The following is a 14917-nucleotide window of genomic DNA, read 5'->3' as shown; positions in this document are numbered from 1 at the left end:
AGCTTTCTTCGCAAATAGCGCTGGGTTAGTTTAACGATAAGAAACAAGTGCGTGCTGCGACCATTTTAGGACCATCGTGCGAGCAAGGAAACTTGATTCGCTCACACGTTACCTGACCGCGCTGTCCGACCCGACCCGACCACAGTTCGACGACGACCAAGCTCTATGGCACGAAAGGCGCTTGACCGCCCAATTGGCAGGATGCTGTTGACTCAGCTCAGCGTCCACAATCCGTCCGTCGTGGTGCAAGTGCCCCCACCCAGCAGCAACACTCGAGTCAGGCCATCAAGCGTGTTCTGAAGTGAGGCGCGCAGCTGGACTCGCACGGCGACTATCAACTTGAGCCGCTTCGGCGTCGGTGTACCCATGTTCACCCACGGTAACGCCGTCCGACTCTTTTCTGCTCTGCTTGAAGCTATCCAGCCAATCAGCGCTTTGTCCGCCCTTTTCGACCAATCCCGCGACTCATCCCACTCTCCGTACGGATCGGACGTCAGCACATGGAGGCTGTCCACGCCACTGTACGCACCATCACAAGCCCACCCTGGACTTCTTTCTTGCTGCCTCACGCACTACTCCGCCGACGTCGGCATGCGCGACGCGGGCCCCAGCGAGGCGCTCTCGGACGCGCAGGATGCGCGCCTCCAGCTCGCAGGCTACTTGTCCAGCGCGCTGTCGTTCTTGGGGACGCTCTACGTTCTCGCGCACTTCGGCTTCGCGCACTGGTGCGGCTCCAGACGGCCCGCGCAGCCGCTGCCGCTGCCGTTCCAGCTCCAACTCCAGCCCCGGCGCCAGCGTAGCCGCGTGGACTTCATGGACAAACTTGTGCTCGTACTGGCGCTCTTCGACCTCGTCACAATCGCCGCCCGCGCGGTGGGGCGCAGCGTCGTGCACGACTACGCGCTCTGCAGGGCACAGGCCGCTGTGATCCAGGCCGCTAACCTCGCCAGCTGCATCTGGATCTGCTGCATGGCCTACAACCTGTACCGCTGGATCGCGGGCGGCGAGTCCGACGCTACGAGGCAGAGGAGGTTCCCGCTCTTCTTGGCAGTTGCAGTCGTCCCTGGATTAGGCTTCGTCGTGTTCCATCTCATGAGTATGTGGGGGGGGGATTTTACTCGTGTTGGGTGGAGATGTTGGAGCTCATTTGATTTGATTTGGTTGGTTTGTAGCGGACAAGTATGGTGACGCAACGTTCTACTGCTGGCTGGACGAGATCCGCTACATGTTCCTCAACTTTTACCTGTTTTACCTGCTCATGATCGTCTTCAACTTCGTGCTGCTGGCACTCATCCACCTCAATATGAAGCAGCGCGTGGCCAGGTATATGGACGGGAACAAGCTGGCTCATGTGTGAACTTCGTTATGCTAATGATTTTGACATGTGCTGTGCTTGTTGGTGACTTCGTGATGTTGGCAGGCACGACACAGTGGAAGCCGATACGTCGTCCATGTTGATTCGGCGGAAGCTCTTGCTCTATATCGTCGTATTCATAGCCCATCGCACTCCCATGATGATCTACCGCAGTACGTTTTCCATTCTGACTCTCGCTTGAAAAATATGGAGGAGGTGACATGGTGTACTGTGCATCGGAAGTGTTTGAGGCCAGTGGGATGAACAGTTTAAGCGTAGGCCTCGCCATGCAGGTGGTCCAAGATCTGAATGGCTTCTCCAACTCAATCGTGTACGGTGGTATTTGCCGCAGACGTTCGAAGGAGGTGCCTCAACCCCGTGAGTGCGAGGCTGAAAGCGTATCGTCTCCGACGGAAAGCATAATGGGTGGCCACGTTGTGAAAAAGCGCGCAGCGGGAGTAGAGGATGACAACGAGGCACCAATGGTTTCATCTACGAGGATCGGGACAGCACTAACACAATCAGGTCGCAACATTTCCTGCGAATCGGACAGTGGCGATTCGAATACTACCAGGAGCGCACACTCTCGGAAAGCACATGCAACGGAAGACCACAGCTACGGCTACCGTACTTGGCAGCAGCGTTTGCAGAAACGCTTCTCGTTATACCACACACCACCCGCACGAGTGGAGCCGAAAAAAATCGCTATCTTCACGTCCACCTTTAATATGGGCGAGAAGGATGTCAACGAACACGAACTGGTAATAATGGCGGGTTTTATGGTATTGCGAGGGAATTGACGAACTAACTGTAGAGCATTGATGAACATCACAGCGCGAATGGATTCCGTTAGGGCAAGATGTGTATATAATTGGCGTGCAAGAGTGCATGGATCTCGCAGACCTGCAGATCAAGATTGTGCGCCATCTCGTCTCCGGCTCCACTAGCAAATACGTGCACTATTCGCGCGAGATCGGCAAACGAGCTACGGCGTTAGGTTATCATGGCTACATCGCTCTGTCGATCTTTGTGCGAGCCACAGCTGTGGCGTCAGGGCGCTTTCGTATGCCTCACAGACAAAGCAGCAACAAAAACGCCCAAGAAGTGTTTCGCGGCAAGTCACTACTGGTTTTTGGTCGTGCATCAAACAAAGGTGCGGTGGGCATGTCTTTTCGGTTTGACGATACATCTTTTGCGTTCGTGACGTGCCACTTGGCATCCGATTCATCGAGCTTGAAGCGAGCAAAGCGGAAGAAAAGCTCAAACGCGGTCTTACAAACTCAGAAAGGTGGAGACAGTTCTGTGGAGTCGACTTTGCCAAACAGCAGCGGAAGTATCGGGCGAAGTAGTGGTGGGGACAGTGGCGGTAGCAAAACCTCGGCATCGGAAGGAACGACAACTGAGCCGCATCAACCGCCGTCCAAAGTAGAGCGGCGCAATCAAGACGCGATGGAAATCCTGCAGCAGCTGTATCTGGATGAAGAAGACTACGGCTTTGGCTTTCCACATCTGCACCACCACAGCTTCATTCTTGGTGATTTCAACTATCGAATGACACGCAAAAGGGCGACGCCGATGGATATGTTGGAGCTGCTCGTGAATGCTGGCACTGAACATCACCATACCAGCGACGAAATTTACACGCTACGTTTATCATCACCGTGCTCCCCAGCGATGCTTCAGACGTCGATAAGCGAGCTGGAACTGTCTCCTCATCCCGATGAGGGTGATTTTCGGCAGTGCATCACACCCAAAGTGCATAGTCCGACACCGATCGTCACAGTTCGGAGAAGCCAACGTCACATCAGGGGACGTACAGATACATCCACAAGCAACAGCGGCAGTAGCTCGGCGCCTTTCCTACTACGGACGTTGATTGAGGAGCACGACGAGCTGTACCAATTGTGTCGCTCGCAGCAGCTCTTTCATGGATTCCAAGAAAGCGAAATCTCATTTTTCCCAACGTTCCGCCGCATCCGAGGGCAAGCTCTGCGACAACCACTTGACGCAGACACGTTCCAGCGCAACTACTCACTCGTGGCCACGCATGGCGGGTACCGAGTACCGTCCTATACGGATCGAGTTTTCTATAGCTCGCTCGCAGGCATGCAGGATTCGCTCCGCTGTTTGTCCTACGACTCTTGCGAGGCTGTGACCTCGTCGGACCACAAGCCGGTATCAGCTCGCTTCGAGGTAGCACTGCTGGCTTCGTCGCAGAAAGCGTCTCCGGTATCCCTTCTTGCGGAAGACGGCTTGTGGAACGCCAATTCGACGGATGCCAACCCCATGATCCTCCACGCTCCTTCAGTGGGTACACTAGCTGCTTCCCGAATGAAAGACGTGCCGGGTGCGTGCGAGCTCAGACTGCGGATCGAGTTCCGCTCTATCCACTGGATAGACGCCGTAGACTCGGCGCTCTTTGACCGCGCCGAGCACGTACAATTCGGCTTCCTCTTCCCGCTTCCGTGTGAAGACGTTTTCGCGCCGCAGCGCAAACTGCACGAAGTGGCAGAGCACTTGACGTTTGGGGGCGACAATGGCAACACTGGAGGCATGGGGTTTGCATCCACCATCACGCCCACTTCCAACTTCCACACTTTGAAATGGCATGAGTTTGTCAACGGTGGGCTACGATATCACACAACGGTGGGCGCCGTTGGCCGCAAGCATGTGGCCGTGGTTCTGCGCTCGCTCAGCCGAGGGCGATCCATGTCCAAGACGTCATCAGCCTCACGGCTGTTAGGAGGCAGCTGCTCACCGTCGCCGCATACGAGCACCAACTCGATCGCGTCGACGTGCTCGCCGACACCCCACGGGAGCTCTGTAGGCTCGTCCTCATCGTTCTCCTCGGAGAAGCTCTTCGGGCACGGCACATTCTGCGCCGAGGGCATGACCAAGAAGCGTGACGTGTGTGTGCCGCTGACAATTGGCGGGAGACTGCTGGGACGCCTGCAGCTGCGAGTGTCGCTGCAAATGCGCCAGAAGAAGTGACGTCGGTGCAGACGACTGGAAATGAACAGTCGAAAGACACATATCTGCTGTACAATATCAAAGTAGAATTGAAGTACGTTGTACACGTATTGGTTTGTTTATCGTTGCCGAGAATGAGGCCAAATTCGCTCTGTTAAAAGGTGTCTGTTTTACAACAAGGACACCTAATGTCGCGATCGATTTTTGTCCGTGTATTCCGGTTACGTAGCGGAACTGATCAGCCAGCCACCTGTGTGGGACTGCTGCTTGCCAACATTTATGAATCTCCTCTTTCCAGCGCCGAAAAATGTCCGTGCTGGGAAACACCGTAGTGAAAACATTTGGCGGACAGCACACACTTACTCCACGTGAAGACAACAACTGCCCCCACTTGCGAGGACGCCAAGCTCGTCGAAGAGTTTAGTGTACATATCCAATTGAGCACCTTTCGCTCGCTTATAACTCACCCATCTACGGGAGTGTTAATACAGAGACCTACGTAGACAAACCTCTGCTTGCATTCCAAGCAATTCTGTTGCTCGCTGCATAGTTCACGATCAAAATTGAGGCTAGCCGCTCGAGACGAAGTGCATGGTAGCGCGATCCCTTACCGTGTACTAATAGAGGAGAATGATAAGTTGCTGCACTTCGCCCATTTCCTCCCACCAGTGCCTCGCAACGGGGCCAGCGAGGCTTGGCGACGACTGGGATCACAGAAATTCGATCACCGATTCTTGTCATAGCTGCACGCTGAACATGAAAGCACTGCCGACCTGCGACCATGTTGAAAAAAATCGGTTGTTAGGTACCTCAATACGTGTAGCTCATCGACCAGCACAGACCAGGTCGAAGCCATCTTGTTCATCTGTGAAACGACCTGAAACGAAAGTCGACTATCAAATCAACGGAGAACAAAGTTGGTCTTCCTCCGTAGCCAAAAGACCAGCGCCATGAGCGGCAATTCACGCACCATGAAGACGACACCGAAAATTCCCGCCTCTGAGTCCTAGCGCGTAACTGCTACTATTGCGTGGCAGCCCGCCGCTGAATAGCTCGCTTACGCTTTTGCCCCGCGCTGCCAGCTAAGGCTTGCACTTAAGTATGCGCCTAGCACGGCTGAGTCATCTTCAAACAAACAGCACTGCGTATCCTGCAAAGTAAAAGTAGGACGTCCTTGCAAACAACGAATGAACACGCATGAGCAACACGAATAGTACGCCAGTGAGTGCCGTGTTGGAGCAACAGCCATCGATATACAGTATAAGTCCTCCAAAAGCAGCAAACTGCACAACTACTACGTATCTGCTCTGCTGTAAACGCCGGCCGTCGGCTTGACTTGCAAGACTGAAGTCTGGAGCAGCGCCGCTGAGTTGCTTGCTAGGGGCACGCTTGGGGGGCAGCGAGAGCAGCTTGCCACGTGGAGAAAGGTATTGTGGTGTGCCACCGTCGCGCCACTGCCACCAACTCAACGAGAAATCCAACAGCGGAAGAAGTCCACTGGGTAGGCTGGCACCGCGCGAGCTCTTCACATCTACATATTGATTGGGCTGTCGCAGGTGCATATCTTGGTCGCAGACGTTGAAGTCTTATTTTTTTTAACGCCGCGCGAGCCTTAGTTGACGAGTACGTACTGGTATAGCACAAGCTGATTGATAAGGGGGTCTTACATGCAGGCAGAGGTCGGACAGTAATATGTTGCAAGTAGTTTGGATTTTACAGCCAGAGTCTACCCAAGGACTGCACCTTCGATTTGGGTACTTTGAATAAATGAGCGTCCAATAACGCGGGCCAGAGCTGACCGACAGAGTTCTCCGGCAAAGGGTGGTGAAGGTCGGTTAGATATACAATCGGTCGCGTACTGATGTGGCGTCGAATGATCCACATGGCGAAACGGGCACCAAAATGCTCGGACGAGAAATCGAGCAGGCCAAGTTCATAAGCACAAACATGTTCAAGATGCCGTTAGCGTCATAAGATTATATATTTACTTCAGCAAGGCGGCATGTAAGGCTTTGGCAGTCATAATCCCAGGTTGTCAGCAGTCCAGAGTCTGGGTGGTCACGCGCGCACCTTGCCGTCGCTCTCTTGTCCCAGCAGACGCAGGTGTGTCGAGCACAGCCCGTTACGCCTACAGGAGCGGTCGCAGTTTGCGATGTTACAGCGTTTGCCTCCACCGTGGTGTGCGCAAAAGCCTCCGCCGCGGTCGTTGCGCATGCAGCCTGGAACCTCGCAGAAGCGAGAGCCGCCATGCAGCGCACAAAAGTCTCCACGTTGTGTACCTTTGTTGCACCCTTCAGCGGCGCAGCGCTTGCCACCTCCGTGTGCGCGGCAGAAACCTCCACCTTGGGAGCTCTTTGTGCAGCCTGAGTATTGGCATCGCGGGCCGCCACCGTGCGCTTTGCATAGTGAGTTGGTCTGCGCGGCTTTGTCACATCCGAGGTGTTCGCAGCGCTTGCCACCTCCGTGCTTGATGCACATGTTGCCTCCTTGACTACTCTTCTCGCATCCCTCCACAATGCATCGGCGGCCACCACCGTGAGCAATGCACAGGTCCTGCGACCGCGCGCGTTTGCCGCACCCAGCCACCGAGCACAACCGACGTATCCGTTTGGCCTTCTTTGATCCGTCCTTGCTCGTTGTCAAGGTCCTGGAAGTCGCACCTGACGCGACAGCGGTCGTTGGTGTCGACGAAGACGACGTTAGGTTGACGGTTTTTGAAATTGGCGATGAGGAGACCGTCGAGAAATCAGAGGAGGATCCGTTCCAGTCGCTGTCATCGTCCTCTTGGAGCGACAGATCGGACATCGCGAATCCACCATTGATGGCAAGCATGCTGGCAGCAGGAGGTTGGGCGACCTCATTAAATAGTGTAGTTGCGCTGTTGTTGCCCATGGTGCCCTGGAACGTGGGGTCGGTGACCATCATAGCTTGTGACACCCCACTGTTACCGAAGAACGGGGTCGAAACCTCGCCCAGGTGATTGTCCATCGCGTGAGGCGTGAACTGAGCCGTGTTATCAAATGCTGGCTTGTACATTCCGTTATCGTAGGGCGGGAAGCCACTCACGGGTAGGGTCGTGCAGTCCTGATACGGCATGACGAAGCCGCTGTCCATGCTGGAGAAGGGGTCTGCAGCGGGGCCCACCGTTGTGGACTCGTTGTTGTTGTCCATGGCACCACTCACGAAGTCTGGCTCCGTGGCGACCATGCCCAAGATATGCGTCATTTCGGCGCTCGCTGACGGGGTCATCATCATGGATCCAGAGAGCGCCACCTGCTGGTTGCTGCCGGCCATGAACGCGGCGTTCGGGTCATACAGTGCCTGCGCCTCGGTAGGTGTGGGCTCAAAGCCCCAGTTGGCGACGGGCGCGCGCGGCGGGCCGGCGTTGAGGTTGGCGAGCATGCCCATCATGTCGCGGTCCAGCTCGAAGGTTGAGGCCGCCACCATGGCAGGATCGTCCGAGCGCTCGGTCTTGAGCGCGATGTTGCTACTGTTGCTTTGGGAGTGACTGTGGCGGTGGTAGTCCGCGTGATTGCCAGTGGCGCGGTGCATCGTGGGCTTGCTCAGGGCCGCCGCCTCTTCGATCGCGTCACTGAAGGACATCGAGGGCAGGCCACACGAGTACGAGGACGGCGATGCCGGAGACCAGGCCGTCTCACACCCGAATTGATCTTGTTGTTGTGACGCCCGCCGCCGATCCTCGGTCGGCTGCGCGCGTGGCGCCGCAACGGAGTGCGATGCTTGCTCCATTGAAGAAGTGCGGCGCCAAGCGGCCCCCGTGGGAGCCTGTCCGTGTCGCAGTGGGGAGCAGCTCATCGCTGCCACGCACCCGACGTTAAACTTTAAAGCTGGGGCTCGGGTCCGGCCGCTCTTCTTGTCTATGTGGCGAACGTGTCAAGTCCACGTCGGCGTCGACCGCTTTCCTGTCGGGTACGTTGGGGTACCGGACGAATCGCTAAATGAGCTAAACGAACCCTCTTCGGACCCGAGGAAAACGGGCTGGCGCCTACGAGCCGTGAGATTGTATTTCGCCCTTGGGGGCGACGCGACACAAGTTGATACTGGCCAGCGGCATACAAACGCTGAGTCACTTGCGAGTCGAGAAACGCACTCGCAAAGCCCAGGAAAATAGAGAGGGCGGTCGAGTACATGCACGATGCTGCTGGTCGTGGTTCCTTTTGAGTACACCGGCGAGACGCTCGGAAGGTCTATCCGAGCGGGGTGGAAGGCAACGCGCGAGGCTGAGCGAGGAAGAAAGCTGGTGGCCCATGTGGCGGAATTCACCGGCAAAACGATACAGGACAGTAACAGTGGGATGTGAGATTCGATCCCAGGACCGGCAGGCCAGGCAACACAATCGGCTCGGTCCCGGTCAGCCTTGCTATCTGAGGGGAAGGGATTGCGGTCCCAGGGAGCTACTACCTAGTTGAAGATGACTGCTGCGCTAATGTGGCGGCACTTGACACCAGTAGGGCGATCGTCATTTACATCGCTGTGGACGATACTACCGTCATGGCATGTTGCAGGGCGTCTTGTAAATAAAGCACACCGGTTTTGGCGCGCCAAAGCTTAGGTACCAACTTCTGGCCTAGTAAAATGGTAACGTCGTATTCGACTTAACACATTTTTACAAAACCAGATTGAAACGCAAATTTGGCAGGATGGCGACAAAAATGAGCTTCGCCTCTGCTTCAGTGACCGCCTCCACTGCGGGTAGCAAGCACTGGTGCCGAGACTCCACCACACCTGGGAAAGGTCCTGCTGTTTACCCGTTTTCCCCGCGATGTGTGAACGCCGACCAGGCTCGAACCATGACGAACTGCGCAGATTTCAGCGAGCTTCGCTCACGAGCGTCCGACCTGATGGTGAGATCCACGTATGTACGCTCCCCGGTTCCCGCTCGGGCCCATAGAAGCACCTGGTGAGCGGTCGTCATTGGCATCTCATTCGCGACAGCGGTCGATCGGTGAAGCGTAGACTTTTCAAAGCGCTTCATGGCCGTACATTCATCGAGCATCAAGCAGGATTCTAATGTGGTGCGGCCCCAAAAAATAGTGGGCTCGAGTCTATCGGCCCCGCCGCGCACTCAATGACTAACGCCCGTTATAACCGAGCCAACTTTTGGCTTCGCGTTTATATGTCATAACCGAGACAGAGCCATCAACTTTTGACACATCGCGCCTCTTTGCATCCTTGAAGCGCGTGACTACGTCCCCATTGCGTGTTTCTCGCACGCAGCGCGACTGTATCGCTTGGTGTACATGTAGTTCCATGCGAATTTGCACGGCGACCGTGAGGTTCCCGATCACGTAGCTGCAAATGCTGCATCATGTACATGTAGGACACTGACAATGGTGAGGCCTACATGTAAGACCCCCTTATCAATCAGCTTGTGCTATACCAGTACGTACTCGTCAACTAAGGCTCGCGCGGCGTTAAAAAAAATAAGACTTCAACGTCTGCGACCAAGATATGCACCTGCGACAGCCCAATCAATATGTAGATGTGAAGAGCTCGCGCGGTGCCAGCCTACCCAGTGGACTTCTTCCGCTGTTGGATTTCTCGTTGAGTTGGTGGCAGTGGCGCGACGGTGGCACACCACAATACCTTTCTCCACGTGGCAAGCTGCTCTCGCTGCCCCCCAAGCGTGCCCCTAGCAAGCAACTCAGCGGCGCTGCTCCAGACTTCAGTCTTGCAAGTCAAGCCGACGGCCGGCGTTTACAGCAGAGCAGATACGTAGTAGTTGTGCAGTTTGCTGCTTTTGGAGGACTTATACTGTATATCGATGGCTGTTGCTCCAACACGGCACTCACTGGCGTACTATTCGTGTTGCTCATGCGTGTTCATTCGTTGTTTGCAAGGACGTCCTACTTTTACTTTGCAGGATACGCAGTGCTGTTTGTTTGAAGATGACTCAGCCGTGCTAGGCGCATACTTAAGTGCAAGCCTTAGCTGGCAGCGCGGGGCAAAAGCGTAAGCGAGCTATTCAGCGGCGGGCTGCCACGCAATAGTAGCAGTTACGCGCTAGGACTCAGAGGCGGGAATTTTCGGTGTCGTCTTCATGGTGCGTGAATTGCCGCTCATGGCGCTGGTCTTTTGGCTACGGAGGAAGACCAACTTTGTTCTCCGTTGATTTGATAGTCGACTTTCGTTTCAGGTCGTTTCACAGATGAACAAGATGGCTTCGACCTGGTCTGTGCTGGTCGATGAGCTACACGTATTGAGGTACCTAACAACCGATTTTTTTCAACATGGTCGCAGGTCGGCAGTGCTTTCATGTTCAGCGTGCAGCTATGACAAGAATCGGTGATCGAATTTCTGTGATCCCAGTCGTCGCCAAGCCTCGCTGGCCCCGTTGCGAGGCACTGGTGGGAGGAAATGGGCGAAGTGCAGCAACTTATCATTCTCCTCTATTAGTACACGGTAAGGGATCGCGCTACCATGCACTTCGTCTCGAGCGGCTAGCCTCAATTTTGATCGTGAACTATGCAGCGAGCAACAGAATTGCTTGGAATGCAAGCAGAGGTTTGTCTACGTAGGTCTCTGTATTAACACTCCCGTAGATGGGTGAGTTATAAGCGAGCGAAAGGTGCTCAATTGGATATGTACACTAAACTCTTCGACGAGCTTGGCGTCCTCGCAAGTGGGGGCAGTTGTTGTCTTCACGTGGAGTAAGTGTGTGCTGTCCGCCAAATGTTTTCACTACGGTGTTTCCCAGCACGGACATTTTTCGGCGCTGGAAAGAGGAGATTCATAAATGTTGGCAAGCAGCAGTCCCACACAGGTGGCTGGCTGATCAGTTCCGCTACGTAACCGGAATACACGGACAAAAATCGATCGCGACATTAGGTGTCCTTGTTGTAAAACAGACACCTTTTAACAGAGCGAATTTGGCCTCATTCTCGGCAACGATAAACAAACCAATACGTGTACAACGTACTTCAATTCTACTTTGATATTGTACAGCAGATATGTGTCTTTCGACTGTTCATTTCCAGTCGTCTGCACCGACGTCACTTCTTCTGGCGCATTTGCAGCGACACTCGCAGCTGCAGGCGTCCCAGCAGTCTCCCGCCAATTGTCAGCGGCACACACACGTCACGCTTCTTGGTCATGCCCTCGGCGCAGAATGTGCCGTGCCCGAAGAGCTTCTCCGAGGAGAACGATGAGGACGAGCCTACAGAGCTCCCGTGGGGTGTCGGCGAGCACGTCGACGCGATCGAGTTGGTGCTCGTATGCGGCGACGGTGAGCAGCTGCCTCCTAACAGCCGTGAGGCTGATGACGTCTTGGACATGGATCGCCCTCGGCTGAGCGAGCGCAGAACCACGGCCACATGCTTGCGGCCAACGGCGCCCACCGTTGTGTGATATCGTAGCCCACCGTTGACAAACTCATGCCATTTCAAAGTGTGGAAGTTGGAAGTGGGCGTGATGGTGGATGCAAACCCCATGCCTCCAGTGTTGCCATTGTCGCCCCCAAACGTCAAGTGCTCTGCCACTTCGTGCAGTTTGCGCTGCGGCGCGAAAACGTCTTCACACGGAAGCGGGAAGAGGAAGCCGAATTGTACGTGCTCGGCGCGGTCAAAGAGCGCCGAGTCTACGGCGTCTATCCAGTGGATAGAGCGGAACTCGATCCGCAGTCTGAGCTCGCACGCACCCGGCACGTCTTTCATTCGGGAAGCAGCTAGTGTACCCACTGAAGGAGCGCGGAGGATCATGGGGTTGGCATCCGTCGAATTGGCGTTCCACAAGCCGTCTTCCGCAAGAAGGGATACCGGAGACGCTTTCTGCAGCGAAGCCAGCAGTACTACCTCGAAGCGAGCTGATACCGGCTTGTGGTCCGACGAGGTCACAGCCTCGCAAGAGTCATAGGACAAACAGCGGAGCGAATCCTGCATGCCTGCGAGCGAGCTATAGAAACTCGATTCATACCAGTGGTCGGACAATTTAGTATTGCAACATGGTTTAAGCAACAATTTAATAATTGCAATACGAGTCGGGCCAATAATAAATAATTACTCGGGTGGAAAGTTTTGGGGTGCCAAACCGGAGTCCGCTTTGATCCCGCAGGTTATTTCCTTATCATGTGGAGATGATATCGACCAACCAAAGGCCTTCGCTGCGCTTGGCTATGTTGTTAATGACCAATGAGGGCCCGTCTTCGACGGCTCGGATTCTTTCTTGCGAATCGGAGCCGCCGTCGCTATCTCTCGGCAGCTGGGCGACAGACACTAACGGACGGACCGGTTCTGTTGAAACCCTCGGATCTAGCGTCAGGATCCGGGGGTGTGCCGCTCAGCTGTGATCTGAATGGCGAAGGGTAATAAGCGATAGCTAAATATAGGCTAGGGACATTGCAGAATCTCAATTTCCATTATACTCTGAATCGTGCACTTCTAACAGGTTTTGAGCCCAAATGCAAGCGGAGCCAGGTCGCGTAAGGACCGGCTCCAACGACGGAGTAGAGAGCACCGCCGTCGCCCGCGCAAGGGGTGACAGTAACCCCGGCAACCTCGCGGCGGCGACCACGGAGGGAGACGAAGCGTCGGAGCTGCTGACGCTGGTCCGTGGCGTCGTCGGTCGGCTGGACAAGCTGGAGCAGTCTCAGTCCAAGCTTGAGCAGCACCTGGAGCCGCCCAAGAAGGAGCCCAAGACCATCATGGACACGAGCCTGTTCGCGTCGGCCCTGGGCCGCAGGTCCAGGATGCACACCGACTCGTTGGACGGCACGCCGCACACAAAGACCCCTCGCAGGCCGACAGCTCCCCGCAGTACTTCGGGCTGCGCCACGCGGTCCACGAGCCGAGCTACGGCATGTCGGATCTGCAAAGGCTCTACGCGTCGGAGCACGCCGCCCAAGTTGGCCAAGGAGCGCAGCAGCCACCAGCGGCACCTTTGGCAGGCCAAAGCTCAGTCACCAGCCATCCCTACGCAGAACCAGGGCGGGGCGTTCCGATACCCGGACGCCCACCAGAAGAAGCTGGTGATCCGTCCGTTCGACGGCGTGGAGCTGTACGTCGGGCTGGGCTCCGGCTTCCTGGACTGGGGCAGAAGATTCAAACGGCAGGTGGTGCTCGGGCAGTAGGCGTGCGGCTTCCCGTGACAGGAGGACGTGAAAGTAGACCATCTCGGCCACTATCTGTCGGGTACGACCGAGAGATACTACAACAAGCAGGTGGACACGTGGTGGAACCAGTTGCCCACGTTGCAGTACGTGATGGAGCGGATGCTGGACGCGTTCAAGACAAATATCACGCCCGCCCAAGCCATGAAGATGTTCACAGCGTCAAAAGACACCAAGAGGCCGTGGCCCGAGCACTACATGTACCTCGTGGCCGTCTCCGAGGCCAGGCGGACCAGCGTCGAGTACCTGGCGCTGAACAACATCGTTCCGTACGCCTCCACAGAGCTACGCACGGTGTTGATGGCCAAGGTGGACCAATCAAGGACCGATTATCTGCGGCACGCCGAGGAGCTCGCGCACTTCGAAAGGTCTTGGGAGACCGAGTCGACCAAGCAGAAGTCGCTAGGCCGCGAGACGGTTAACGCGGTGAGGGAATGCAACAACCAGCGCCTGGAGACGCGCAGCTGTTACGAGTGCGGCCGTGTGGGTCACCTGCGCGCAGCCTGCCCGGACGGCAAGCAGCGGGCGCATCTCGCGCTTGCCGTCGGTGAGAAGTCCGGCGAGTACGACGGTCTCTCAATCCTGGACAGTGAACCTCGTGAACGAAGAGTCGTTCCTCGAGGACGTCGAAGAGTGCAGCGACGGGTGCGTGCAGCCCAACGGTGAGTCGCTGAATATCACCAAGCGTGGTAAGGTGATGCTGCGTATCACGGCGTGCGGTGAGGAGCAGATGGTAGAGCTCACCAATGTATATTTTGCGAGGGACGTGGAGCACAACCTCATCTCCTATGAGCTACTCGATAACCGAGGGTTTGAGCTGGCCCACCGAGCCGGGCGACGCGTCGTTGTGGCCAAGGACGGTGGACGAGTAGCGTTCGACGTTGAGATGCGACGCAACGTGTTGGTCGTGCCCGCTGCCGTGAGGCGAAGGCATGACTTGCCGTCGGATGTGATTATGGCCGTGCTAATCCAGGAGCTCACCCAGTCAGTGGAAGTGTCGGTCGACGTGTAGAAGGGCACGCTACTGGACTTCCACACGCGCTTGGCGCACCTGATCTACGACTCGGCGGAGCGACTGGCTAAGGAGCCGAGATCCGGGATCCACCTAACGGGCCACAAGCGCGTGAACTGACTGACGTGCGCCGAAGGCAAGCAGACAAAGAACCGGCGGTCCAAGAAGGACACCGGTGCCCACTCACCAATCGGGTGGGGTGATCTGTTCCATCCTGAAAGGGCCAATGACGACCGAGGACTGCCTCGGGAATGGGTAAATGATTAACTTCATCGACTATAAGTCGAACTACTGCCACGTGTTCCTGGCGCGTACCAAGGACGCCGCGGCGAAGCTCTTCGAGCACTTTCTCGTCTACTTCGAGAAGGAATTCGACTGCAAGATCCACGTTCTGCGCACCGACTCCGGAGGAGAGTACGAGAACGTGGACTTGTTCTGCAAACACGCGGGCGTGACC

General features: G+C 55.9%; 3 protein-coding genes across 3 annotated transcripts; 1 reads left to right on the top strand and 2 right to left on the bottom strand.

Annotated features, from left to right (window-relative positions):
* Positions 1-591: 591 nt before the first annotated feature.
* On the top strand, positions 592-4345 carry KRP23_8781 (Phosphatidylinositol polyphosphate 5-phosphatase type IV; the record flags this gene model as incomplete). Its single annotated transcript, XM_067894264.1, has 5 exons — positions 592-1096; positions 1173-1323; positions 1421-1527; positions 1598-2115; positions 2189-4345. 5 exons carry the CDS (start codon positions 592-594, stop codon positions 4343-4345), a joined length of 3438 nt encoding a protein of 1145 aa, XP_067743715.1.
* A 1591-nt stretch (positions 4346-5936) lies between these two features.
* On the bottom strand, positions 5937-8074 carry KRP23_8780 (uncharacterized protein; the record flags this gene model as incomplete). The annotated part of the gene is made up of 2 exons (XM_067894263.1): positions 5937-5986; positions 6985-8074. The coding sequence occupies 2 exons, from the start codon at positions 8072-8074 to the stop codon at positions 5937-5939; spliced, it is 1140 nt and encodes a 379-aa protein (XP_067743714.1).
* Positions 8075-11337: 3263 nt separating this feature from the next.
* KRP23_8779 (uncharacterized protein) lies at positions 11338-12222 on the bottom strand (the record flags this gene model as incomplete). Its single annotated transcript, XM_067894262.1, has 1 exon — positions 11338-12222. One exon carries the CDS (start codon positions 12220-12222, stop codon positions 11338-11340), a length of 885 nt encoding a protein of 294 aa, XP_067743713.1.
* Between the last annotated feature and the right edge of the window lie 2695 nt (positions 12223-14917).

Source organism: Phytophthora ramorum, assembly GCF_020800215.1.
Source record: "Phytophthora ramorum isolate Pr-102 chromosome Unknown Phyram_PR-102_s0007, whole genome shotgun sequence".
Lineage (NCBI taxonomy): Eukaryota > Oomycota > Peronosporomycetes > Peronosporales > Peronosporaceae > Phytophthora > Phytophthora ramorum.
This window is presented reverse-complemented; position numbering and strand designations above follow the sequence as displayed.